Raw genomic sequence first — 12,369 nt, 5'->3', positions numbered from 1 at the left:
ACTATGTCGCAACAAATGTCCAAGACCGACCGATTTACTCAGAAGCGACTTTACGAAATTTCGAGCGAGACACTGTGGATAACTTTGTTGAAAAGATTGTCGAGGCAATACGAGGCGATGAAACTTTGCAACGGGAGTTTGGTATTGAGGGCCGAGTGGCCTTTTATGACCGCACAAACTCAACCTCACTGGATGACAGTTTGGAGATGCATCTTGACGACGCACCCCGTCAACCAACAAACACCAACCGCGGAAGAGGTAGAAGAAAAGGGAAGGGGAAACAAATGGGTCAAAGTCAGACAAGAGCTCGCTCAGGAAGGCGGCGCAATCGCCGTGCTGATCAGTTCTGTGTTCACATCGTGGCTGACGAGCGCCAGATACCAGTATATGCGGTGGAGTTTAAAGCCCCTCACAAGCTTACGGTCGCGGAATTAGTCGCGGGCTTGCACGAGATGGACCTGGCCCGCGATGTTATTGATCAGGAAGGAGACACGTTTGAGTTTCATACCACCCGCCTTGTTGCCGCTGTTGTCACTCAAATATTCTCATACATGCATGACTTGGGGATACAGAACGGGTGTATTCGGACAGGGGAGGCATTTGTCTTTCTACATATTCCAGAGGATCCCACAATAGTTCAATACTACTTGTGTTTCCCAAATCAAGACGTGCAGGCAGGCGATGAGAGCCGTCTCCACCGGACTGCCGTGGGCCAGATGCTTGCGTTCACACTCCAAGCGCTGGCCGCTGAAGCTCCGTCCCAAGAGTGGCACAATACCGCACATGAACAGCTCTCTACCTGGAAAGTCGAATACTTGGACGTCTTGCGTGATATTCCTGAAACGATTCGCAAGGAGCCGCCGCCCTCGAATTATCGGCCTTCATACTGGAAACCGAATCCAAAGACACACAATACACGTTCCTACGCTCGCTGTAATCCAGGCATATCTACCCCGGTAGGCTCGCCAAGTGAAAGCAGTGATAGTGATGAGGATATGCCTTCGCCGTCCACCGCACCAGCCGCGCGCAGTCGATCAAGTCGCGGGAAAGGTAAACATTTATCAACTGGCGGACGCGAACGGGCACAACCCGACCAAAGAACAAAGCAAACTCCTTCTCAAAAGGTGCAGAGACCGTACTGCACCATGGCTTGTATCCGTGGTATGGTCCACGGGGGTCCTCTGGATAAGAAGTGCCCTAACTGGCAACATCACAGCGGTCAGAGGCATCCAATGGGCCCGCAGGAGTTCACGCGCAAGCTGCACCGTCAACTTGTCCAGAATCGAAATAAGGGTTTTGAGCCGCTACACATCCGTGGTCGGACGGGGTATCTCATGAAAGCGACTCTATTGTCACATGGGTATACGGTGGTCATCAAGGCTACAACAAAGGAGAATCAGCATGCCCTTAAAACAGAAGTTGACAATTATCGCAAGCTCCGAAGTTTGCAAGGATATCAGATCCCAGTCTGTTTAGGCAACTTTGAGCCAAGCATCGCATACTGGTACCATGGTCGGGTAATGGCACATATGATGATCCTGAGCTGGTCTGGAACTCGGCTTCAGCGGATAATCAAAGACGAAAATCTCGATTTCTTCCACAAAGAACGAGAGAAAGCTCTGAAGTCCCTCCAGAAGTATGGTGTTGAACACAAAGACAAAGAGTGGCGTAATATGCTGTGGGATGAACAGACCCGCAATTTGGTTGTCGTTGACTTGGAGGACATGGAATGGCTTAAGCGGCCTCGGCCTTTCCAACCAACACCTGGCAATTCATTGGGTCGTCGTATCGTCCTGAGAAGGAAAAATGAACGAAGGCGCGTATCTAGTCGAGCTGCTGTCTGTACATCATGATGGCACTGGAAATGGCCGCCGCTTATCACTGTCCCGGTCTTATTCCCTGTGCGCCTTGTTGACTTCGGATTGTTGTGTTTTCCTGGCGAAAACCACCGTTCGGAGGAAGATGATGGTTTGGCCTTCACCGTGATCAGCCATTTCTTGAGTCATCCAATTAATACGCTACTTAGTTATATTCGGTCAAGCGACTGGAGGGGTTCACCACACGGCGATGAAATAATCTTAGTTTTAGCAAGCACTTTCTATTGTCACGGTGGCAGGTCAAATAGCAATAACCAAATTAAAATATTTGTAACCATATATGGTGAATATACGAGAAGTATGGACTGAGTACTCTATGTTTATCTGACTCCAGAATCCACCAATGCCAGAACACAAACAATGCTCTGCCTTTGTGCTGATCATTCTATGTAAATCTCAGTCTCCCATAGTGGCTGTGGCGCAAGGCCTCAACACACACACACACACACACAGCGCCTAGGGTAGGCAGTGATTCGCTGAACCACTATGTTGCGAATAGGCCGGAACCCCCCGAAGGTGGAGACACTGGCATTGACCAGTTCAGATAAGGATGGCCCGGTCCGTGGGGATAAAGAATTAAACCGATCTCTACTAATTGCAGACAAGGCAGAAACGATGTAAAGGATCGTGGGCGTGGCAGCGTAAACGTACGGATAGCTAGAACTGTGCCGCAGTGGATTTTAACACCAAAGACATTATCCTACACCCATTCCTGCGTATCTGTCTGATGTCGGAAGCATGTCGTATCGGGCCAACCCCCTTCTCTAAACTGGTCGACGTCCTGCTGTATCTGGAGAAGGATTGGCGCCTAGTGTCTCCACCTTCGGTGGTTCCAGGCAGGTCACCAGGTACATACACCATGTTCTCGGCATAGTGGTTCAGCGAATTAATAGACTGTCTTCAAGCGCTGTGTCTGGAGGCGTAATCGCCGTTGCTCGCTTTGATAAAACTCCTACGATCAAGTTAAGGCAAGGCGAATGACTTGTGAGAGCGGAGCATTGACCCTGCGGAACATGTCATGTACAGGAAACCCGCACCAATTGACTCTGTCATGGTCCACTCCATCGGCAAACCGGTGGACGTTGATCCTTGTCCGCTGATTTCCACATTTGTCTCGCTCATGCCCAGCTCCGACCTGACCGAGATCTTTCCAGACAGCATATCTGATAGTGACTCTACCAGCGACCCAGAACTTGGTAGTCAGGATTCAGGTGATAAGATGAACCCGGCGACAATATCTCTGATGATGAGGGCCAGCTGCCTCCTGAACACTATTTGGCCCAAGCAGAGAGCTTGGATGCCTCCCAGCTTCAACAGCAGCAGTATAGCAATGGCACTCAGGAGAAACTTGACGAGGCCCACATGTACTGGGATAGGTAGGTAACTCTCTTGACCCTTAGGCTATGTCAAAAGCTCACCAGTGGCTTTCTGGCAGATATTGTCAGGAGAGTGGCACAGCGAAGCCGCAAAATCCGCGCCAAACCGCGCCGCATGCAACTCTAATTATCACACGGCAAACAATACCATGGAAGCAATCAAAACAAACAAGCTGCTTAGCAAAACCACACACAACCATATAGGACTTCTTCGTGTAAATAGATTTGCCTCTTCTTTTTTTTTCTCCAGATTCGATATTCTAGTCGATGGCTACACTGGTTTAGATAGGAATATCATTTCATTAGTATCTACTGGTCCGAGCCCGTGACAACAGGCATGATAGCAGAGGATTCCACTTTATTCCGGAATGTATGTGGTAATTCAGGGTTAGTCTAATCATGACTCCCTCTGCGACTCCTTCTATCACGCCGTCGTCGCTATTCGACAAGCTGTCGCAAATTCCGTGTAACATTCCTATAGTTACCTGAGTTTTTGAAGAAGCAGCACATGTTCTCATGGCTTGAGTCTAGACGAACTTGCGTTTCTCGGTCTCCTGCTGGACCCATCGCTGCCGATCAAAATGGGAACCTAGGTGAAGTATGCTAGTGACTTGAAGGAACATGCAATACGGTCTGGTATCTCATGGCATCCTTGTCATTAGAGAAGGCAATAAAGCAGTAACCTTCAACTTGGTTACGGAACCTCTGATTCAATTCCCAGATGTATTTCGGGATATTTGGCTCCCATGTCGTAGTCCCGCGAAAGAAAAAGGAAGGTAATATTGTTTCAAACACCTCCAGCCACGTTGCTTGTGCTTCTATTGGGGCATCTAAAGAAAACCAAGCCCCGTCTTGTGTATGTAAAGTATGTTTTGATACTGAATTATGAAATTGCACCATTACCATTAGAATAAAACCCACATTGTGGTTTTGATCTCGACATATTCATCTCTCATAGATGCCTTTACTGTTATGGAGCATGAGCACTTGCTCAGTCACATGACATGCTTGATTCCTTTATGCCAGTCCCTTTGTTTGGTTTTCAAGTGAGACCCCCTCACACAATAAATAGTCCAGCGCTGGCAGGGCCAGCGTTCTTTCTTTTTCTTCCTCATGCTAGTATTTCGCCAGATAGTCTGCCAATAAACTCATAATGCTTGAGTCTGTCACATGATACTAGCATCGCCTTATTCTTTTTTCTTTTCAAACCTCTTCTCTAGCGCATACAGCTAGGACTCTATCATAGAATCCACACGCTTGCGATAGGGAACCCCCAACCGAACGAACAAAAGAACTGTATCAGTCAGGATGGCACGAGACGCCACTGAACAAACCCAAAGACAACGTGTGACTCTGGACACGAAAGAAAAGGGTCGAAAGATCATTACACAAGAAGAATTCCTGGCACTGTGCCGTGACCACCCCAACGAGCTATTTGACTATGTTGCCGATACATTCAACCGCATGATTGATCTCGAGAATAGATACCGTGAGCAGATGGATGAAGAGTTTGTCCAGAACGTTCGCAATGAGTTTCAGGACAAAGAGAGACAGATTGATGAATTGATGGCGGAACGGGATGAGTACAAGACAGCTTACGCAGAGGCGCAGCTGCGTTCCCGTGGTTCCACTGTGGAAAGCACCAAGTCATCAGGCAAGTCTGAGAAGGTGCCTGACCCTCCAATCCTCACTGATGGCAAGGAGCCTGAGTTCGAGGATTGGATGATTGAGATGAAAGGAAAATTCGTGGCCAATGCAGATCATTTTCACAATGACCAGATGAAACGAGTCTATCTTGTTTCCCGCACCAGCGGTCTAGCACGGCAGCAATTGAGCATCAGATTGTGCGAAGAAACCACCGATTCATATACCAGTGTTGAACAGATGTTCAAGGCCCTCACTACTGCATTCTAGAACCCCTACCGACGGATGGAGGCTGATGCCGAACTCCAGACGTTGTACATGCGTCCTCGTGACAAATTCCCTGAGTTCCTGGCCAAGTTCCTACGACTGGCGAATGAGGCCAGGATCCCTGATTATCGTTACAAGATCGAGCTCAACCGACGACTCACTGACAAAGTCAAGGAGCTATCTCTTCCCTATATTGGTGATGATAAGACTTTTGATGAATTTACGGCCTATGTGGGTATGGTAGTTCAGTCCTTGAATGCCAACGCCCGAGAGGCCAAGCGTCGCAACCTGAATCGGAGCTCTCGCAATGATCCCCATACCGACCCCCCAAAAATTATCAACAGCTCGGGCAGTGCTCAAATTGATGGCAACATGCGACAGGGACTGATGGACCAAGGCAAATGATTCCACTGCAAGGGGATGGTCATATATTCTGGGACCGTCACATAAGCCCTTGTTTGCCCATGTTGCGTGTACGTTATCCTTTAGACATGTTGGCAATGTTTGTTTGGCGTTGAGCTGCTGAGCCACCACAAGTGACAATATATCTGATGATAAGAGCCAGCTGCCTCCCGAACACTTTTTGGTCCAACCAGAGAGCTTGGATGTCTTCCAGCTCCAACAGAAGCAGTACAGCAACAGCACTCGTCACAGAACATGAACACTCACCCACCGTATAAGATGTTTGATTACTTTGGCCTGTGCCACGGACTCAGAATAGTAGGTAATAATGAACTGATATTCCTATCTAAATTATTGTAGCCATCTAAGAGAGTATTGAACCTTGGGAAGATATTTGAAGAACATTCATGTCCAATTACATCCTTGAATAGCATTGGCCTCTGCATTGCGCCACACAAGGCGCACTCAGTACTAGAGAGTATTTTGAATTGCTCTTACAGCCAACAATTCTCAAGGAAAAATACATCTACTGCATATTATATTTTCTGATTTGATCTTGATCCTACCATGTCGGACACCGATACGACGATCTCCCTCATCAAGCAGGGCCAGGTGGCCCCTGTGGAACAACTCCTCTCTACTTCAACTGCATCAACCGATACCTTAGCTTTACTCCACACCTCCATTGAAGCCATGAATCTGGACATTCTGCGCGCCATTTACTTGACACATTCAAACCAGACCCCAAGATATCCAACTTTCGGGATAAAATTGTATTCGAGGCAACGGGTCACGGTCGAGCTGAAGCATTCAAGCATCTGAGTCAATACAACCCAGTGGTCCTGGAAAGCGATCTAAGTCATATGGGGAGTGCTCTTGCTCATGTAGTGCTGGCTGATAATATACCCTTGGCATCCTTTCTCCTTGCTGATGCTGGCGTCTGTCACGGGCTCGGAAAAGTAGATAATAATGAACCAATATCCCTATCTAGACTATTGTAACCATCGACGAGAATATCGAATCTGGAGAAGAAAAGAGAAGAGGAAATCTATCTAGATAATGAAGGGGTTTTATAGAGGTTGTTGGCGACATGGCTGAGTAGCAGCATTTGCGATGTATCATTCATTGCTACAGTGTTGAGTCGTCACAGTGTCAACCCAAATGAGGCCAGGATGTATGGGGCGCGGCCTCCAATTGTATCGACAGCACACCTTGGGATGTTTGAGATGATGGATTTGTTCATGAGACAAGCCAGATACTCGGCCCCTTCGCGAAGCGTATCGGACTGGTATCACCATACATTGACTACAAGGAGCTCTGTAATGACCCAAAAGAATATTGTCCCGCCTCCACATCGAAGCCGAATGTGACCTATGCCTACTCTGATGATCCTCGCATATCAATGTCACCGCAATATTGTCGTAATAAGATATCCGATTATCATGTACGAGGCAGATGGTAGTAGAGCTTGTAGGTACCTTGGGAATTAGCATGCTGTTGATTACCGACAGTTCTCTGATAAGTGTTATGTGCGTTTCCCAATTAGCTCACTGCGTGGCCCAATTGACCCAGATATCTAGCTGTAACAATTTGTTCACTATTGACCAGATCAACGTTCTTGCTATTTTCGCCTTGAATACTCGACCAGGCACCATTCAAATCTTCCGCGTGAGGGAGCTAATAGTCAAAGCCCTCATGTTTGAACAGATTACAGATGATGCATCATTGGTGTAGGATGCTTCAGCATCAGTGTTATGCTGGGGAAGGTGCAGTTGTTGATTATAATGGACGTAAGGGTGATCATTTGTCTGAGTATTACCATTTTGACCACCAGCCCTTTCGCTGGAATCTCGAGAATGGCTAGGTACGCGGTGAAGAATGGGCAAATGATCAGGATATGGACAATATGTCTCTGAATTGACGAGGCTGTTGGCTTGTGTGACAGATTGCTGGAGGTTGCCATCCTCCCAGATCAGTTTTCGGCAAGGATTACCGGGTCAATTAGAATGTCTTACTGAGTATTGGCAAACCTGAAGAAATCTTCTATATTGTCATTCGAGCTGGATATACTGGGAAAAGATAGACCATTCTCTGGAACATCTTCCCGAAAGGCGGGAGGCTTGATTGGGATACCAGTATTGTCTTGAAGATCGCAGCGGAGAATTGGATCTGAATCTGAGATATGAGGCGCTGGATCATGGGAAGATACTGTCCCATGCTCAAGATTTTCTTGATATGTACTCTTTTCTGATGCAGATATGTATAGTGGTTGAGATTGAGAGCTTGATGGTGTACATGGCTGAATGTTCGCATTGACATGTACACAGGCTTCGGCTGGTAGCCGCACAGGGAGGTGATGCTTGGAAAGTGGCAAAGTGCTTGGAAAGAAATTGTGACGGCCTGGTCATGTTGTCTGGCTATCACGTGAGATGCAGTTGTTTGCTTTGTTGATAAATACGGCGTCACCTCCTTTCTTCCTTTTTCATGTTGATTATTCTCGTCGATAGCTACCTAGGTAGAACCCATGAGTTGGATGTTCCATTATCCTAGTAGAGCGCCGTGACAGAAATCATGATAAGGCTTGGGGCGGGGGGATTTTTGGGTTCTTGAGGTGCATGGATTGGGTGATTTGTTTGGTGAGGATGGCTTCCTGTAAGGACAAGCCCACGGCTTGAAGTTGTTCATGTAAAAGACGGGCATATTCTAGGAAATAGGGATATTTTGAGGTAAATTATGACAGATAGATGATTGGGAAGAGAGAAAATGGGCATGGAGGCTGAAGGGGAGAGTGCAGGTTGTGGGAGAATTGAGTTGAGATGTTGCAGGCTTGATTGTCCTATTTATACTTCCTCTTGGTCTGTCAAGTCCACCATTCCGCCTTCCTCACCAGCAGAAGCAATGAGGTGAATTTCTCTCACCCTCAGAATCTCGTTTGAGACTACCAACATGTCTATATCCATCTAGTAGCGATGTCTGGAGGCCGAGATCCAGTGTCCTGCACCGATTACATCTGGGCGTTTCTGCTCCAAGTCTCGCATGCCAGACGTGCTGAAATGAAAAGTATGCAGCAATCTTGCTATTGGCCGGTAAACCTCGCGAGTATGCGTAAATGAACTGATCCTGGTGGACTCGAAAGACGCCCCTGCGGGGAGATAGGCGCCATCCAGTTCATAGTCAGACCTGATAGCCAGACATCTAGGAATTCCCCTTTCCCATGTAGAATCTTGGGTACCTGGCTGAATAATCAGCCATGAGATTTTGATATAAGTGATTATAGCAAGGCAGCCGAGGATCCAAAAGTCCTCAAGGGAAAGCCCATATAGGATGGCATGGCCGGGAGCAGCAACCAAAATTCAAATGACTGACCAGCTGGCGAACGCGTGAAGGGGGCCATAACTGCAATTGTAAGCAGAAGCATGACATCAGGGGGTGATATGGATAGGTAAATTCCTAGTGCACGGGGCGAGGCAGTTAGGAGGGGTTAAAGAGAAGAGAAAGTGCATGGTCCTTTGAGGAGATGTTGGGCTTTTATAGATACAATGGATGTGTTGAGGCGGCAGAAGCGCGGTTCAATGGGAGCCGTTTCTGGCGCCCCGCTAACCGTCACAACAGATACTTGCTCTCCTTGCAGCTATACGGAATGTTCTAAATAGATGATTGCTATGCGACGATCTATAGATACGGTCATATCATCTTTCTATATTCTAGTTCTTTACATCAGTCTATCATCGTACCCTTGATACACACAATATTTTACAAGGTAAAGATCTCAAAAGAAATAACTCCTTTTATGCTAGTAAATACAATAACAAACTATTCATCAGAAAACTTAGGAACCATCTCAGATGTGCCAGCAATCTTCCCTGCAAGAGACATGATAGGCACGCTACTCAAGAGATCAAACACAGATACTTCAGCCTTGATATCCGCATAGATCCAATTGCGCAGCTCCACAGCAAGCAAACTGTCAACACCATAGCTACTGACAGGCTTGGAGGGCTCGATATCTTCCGCTGAAACCACCATAGATTTGGCCAGCTTCTTGACCAGCGCTCCGGTGACAATATCGCTGGCCTCATCCAGACTTTGGCATCTCCCGAGCTGTGTGCTCACGGAAATCTCATCCTTCCCGCTACCCTGGTTGGACTGCTGATGCGCGCCAACCCGCTTGATATGACTGAACTTCATCTCCTTGAACCACCAGGGGTATTTCTCTCCCATTTGCATCAACATACCGCCGGTTCCAAGACCGGTGATGACCTGTGGTGGGACCACGCTGCCAGGCGTGCTCTCGCCGCGGATTGTTGCTTCGAGGATTCCGATGAACTCGTGCTCGTGAATACCCAGGAAACTCCATGCCTTGGCGTTGTCGTGCACTCGACCCTCCGTGCCCTGTTCGGCTATGTATCCTACACCGAGCATCATACCGACATCGATGGAACATGCGGCCATGCCCTTGCTGCGTCTGTAGTGGGCGACCGCATCTTGGTATGTGTTTCCGGCTGAGTAGTTGCCCTGGCATGGAGACCCAGCAATTCCAATGACGGATGAAAGAAGAACATAGAAATCCATGTCCTCGGGAAGGTGCTTATGGAGGTTCCAGGTTCCATTCACCTTTGGCAGGAGTGCCCCGGTGAACTGCTCGTAAGTCATGTTTTGGTAGAGCTGTTGTGATGTTAGAGATACGTAAAAGTCTGAATAGTGTTAAAAAACTTACAGCATCTTGTAGATCCATCGCGCCCTGAATCACACCCCGAACTCGAGGCCAAGATTCCAACCGGCATCGCTCAATAATCCCAGCGACCTGCTCTTCATTTGATACATCGCATGGCCAGGCATCCACTCGAGCTCCCTGGGCCGTCAATCGGCTTACCAGGTCTCTTGCTGCTGGCTTCTTGGTCCCAGATCTAGAAAGAAGCAAGATATTTCGAGCACCATTTCCTACCATCCACAAAGCGATAGCTCGACCAAGACCGCCACCACCACCAGCAATCAGGTAAGTAGCATCTGACCGGAATCGTACCGGAGCAGCGGCCGCAGGGACAACAGACACAAGGTCGTCATCCTGGACCTCAAGAACCAATTTCCCAATATGTGCGCCTGTTTGCAGCAGACGAAATGCCTCTTCAACCTGTGAGAATGGCATGACCTGGATGGGTGCAATCGGTTTCACGATCTGGCGACGCAATAGGTCGACAGCGTCAGCAAACACTCGAGATGCCGTTGCTACATCCCAGTCAAGCAGGTCCAGCATGTTCACGGAATGGAAGGACACGTTCCGGAGGAAGGGGGCCATGTCCAGGCCTGTGTTGCCTGCGATGTCCCGTTGACCGAGCTCCACGAAGCGCCCAAAGCGGGCAATGGCTCCCCAGCTGGTACGCAGTGCTTCTCCAGCAAGAGAATTCAGCACCACATCAACTCCGTGACCATCTGTCAGACGCATCGCTCCCTGTACAAAGGATGAATCATCGCGGCTATTGAAAACGTGTGACTCTGGAATCCCATACGTGGCTGTCAGCAAATTTTTCTTTGCTTCCGACGAAACTGTGACGAAAACGGTGGCCCCAATGGACTGTGCCAGCATGATCGCTGCCTGACCTACACCTCCGGCTGCTCCATGGATCAAAATCGTCTCTCCGGGTCTGAGGCGAGCGACCGTCGATAGAGAGTACAGCGCAGTGCTATAGATAAGAGGGAGCGAGGCAGCCGTAGTGAGGTCCATTCCGTCCGGAACGTGCTGTACCATAGTTGCTGGTGCCCGGGCAATGTTACCGAAGGTGCCCAGTTTCCAGGTCATTACAGGAGTACCCGGCTCAAGTGTTTTGACATTGCGGCCGACCCGGCGGATGATACCGGCACAATCGACCCCAAGTCCGGACCGGGACAGTTGTCCCATGGCGACCATAAGGTCCTGGGAGCTCAGGCCGGCAGCTCTGACTGTAATCTCAACATCGTCAGCTCCAAGAGGCTCAGCAGCAACCCAGTCATCCTCGAATTGAAGGGTCTCCAGTCTTCCCAGGGTACCAATTCCCAGAGTAAGGGGTCGGCAATCTTGTTTGAGAGGTGCTTGCTCCGGTGCTGGAGCAGCGTACCAAGAGGATGAAAGGTCATTGATACCCTTCTCCAGAAGTACCCTTTGAATCATTGGCATGCCGTTTCGAATTGCATATTCCCAGTCGGGCTGATCAGAGTCTTTGGAGTCGCTTGCATGGCAGAACACCTTTAGCATAGCTGCCAAAGCATCTTCATCGGCAAGGTGACGGCCATATTCGGCATCTAATGTTGTGAAGGAAATGTGGTAGTTTTCTGATCGGATGCTTCTTGCTAGTCCGGACATGAGGTTAGACTGTGGGTTTTCACTGTTGACCGCACCACCCCGACTGACGTAGGTAATGCTTCGTGTGGTGAAAATGAGGTGTTTCAAAGCATCCCAATCTCCCGAAGATATGGTTGACAAGAACGCATTCTCTTGGTTGGCATCCAGCAAACAAAGGCACGACTTCTCTTGCAAATCCAACGCCAGAGTGTCCTGCAGGCAAGCAGTGGATACAAGAGATCCACGTTCCTGCAACCGCGCCTTTATCTCCTCACTAGCAATGGTCACATCTGGTTCTGGATTAGCAGGAAGAACAATGATAACTTCCTTGGGAGCCGGTGGGTTCCCGGATGCGGAAGCTCCGCTAATCATGACCGAAAAGCCGGTGTCGCGGGGATCAGGGAAGTCCTTGAAGTCGACTTCAACACCATCAAAACCAGCTTGCAAGAGGGCGTCATTCCACTGGTCCATTGATAGGGTTGGTCCA

The 12,369-nt window shown here is 48.6% G+C and overlaps 6 protein-coding genes across 6 annotated transcripts; 3 read left to right on the top strand and 3 right to left on the bottom strand.

Moving 5' to 3' along the window:
- Window positions 1-284: 284 nt before the first annotated feature.
- EURHEDRAFT_377410 (uncharacterized protein) lies at window positions 285-1,853 on the top strand (the record flags this gene model as incomplete). The annotated part of the gene is made up of 1 exon (XM_040778964.1): window positions 285-1,853. The coding sequence occupies one exon, from the start codon at window positions 285-287 to the stop codon at window positions 1,851-1,853; it is 1,569 nt and encodes a 522-aa protein (XP_040639014.1).
- Window positions 1,854-4,239: 2,386 nt separating this feature from the next.
- On the top strand, window positions 4,240-5,408 carry EURHEDRAFT_55141 (uncharacterized protein). The gene has a single exon (XM_040787539.1). It carries the CDS (start codon window positions 4,562-4,564, stop codon window positions 5,165-5,167), a length of 606 nt encoding a protein of 201 aa, XP_040639013.1. The 5' UTR covers window positions 4,240-4,561; the 3' UTR covers window positions 5,168-5,408.
- EURHEDRAFT_402523 (uncharacterized protein) lies at window positions 5,183-5,569 on the top strand (the record flags this gene model as incomplete). Its single annotated transcript, XM_040780144.1, has 1 exon — window positions 5,183-5,569. One exon carries the CDS (start codon window positions 5,183-5,185, stop codon window positions 5,567-5,569), a length of 387 nt encoding a protein of 128 aa, XP_040639012.1.
- A 1,976-nt stretch (window positions 5,570-7,545) lies between these two features.
- On the bottom strand, window positions 7,546-7,932 carry EURHEDRAFT_55133 (uncharacterized protein). Its single transcript, XM_040787537.1, has one exon. The coding sequence runs from the start codon at window positions 7,883-7,885 to the stop codon at window positions 7,610-7,612; it is 276 nt and encodes a 91-aa protein (XP_040639011.1). The 5' UTR covers window positions 7,886-7,932; the 3' UTR covers window positions 7,546-7,609.
- Window positions 7,933-8,065: 133 nt separating this feature from the next.
- EURHEDRAFT_412135 (uncharacterized protein) lies at window positions 8,066-8,391 on the bottom strand. The gene has a single exon (XM_040781823.1). It carries the CDS (start codon window positions 8,264-8,266, stop codon window positions 8,108-8,110), a length of 159 nt encoding a protein of 52 aa, XP_040639010.1. The 5' UTR covers window positions 8,267-8,391; the 3' UTR covers window positions 8,066-8,107.
- A 988-nt stretch (window positions 8,392-9,379) lies between these two features.
- Window positions 9,380-11,795, bottom strand: EURHEDRAFT_455544 (type I polyketide synthase; the record flags this gene model as incomplete). Its single annotated transcript, XM_040784281.1, has 2 exons — window positions 9,380-10,231; window positions 10,284-11,795. 2 exons carry the CDS (start codon window positions 11,793-11,795, stop codon window positions 9,380-9,382), a joined length of 2,364 nt encoding a protein of 787 aa, XP_040639009.1.
- Between the last annotated feature and the right edge of the window lie 574 nt (window positions 11,796-12,369).

The sequence above is a fragment of the Aspergillus ruber genome (assembly GCF_000600275.1).
Source record: "Aspergillus ruber CBS 135680 unplaced genomic scaffold scaffold00012, whole genome shotgun sequence".
Lineage (NCBI taxonomy): Eukaryota > Fungi > Ascomycota > Eurotiomycetes > Eurotiales > Aspergillaceae > Aspergillus > Aspergillus ruber.
Note: the sequence above shows the minus strand (reverse complement) of the source record. Positions and strands in the feature narration are given on the sequence as shown.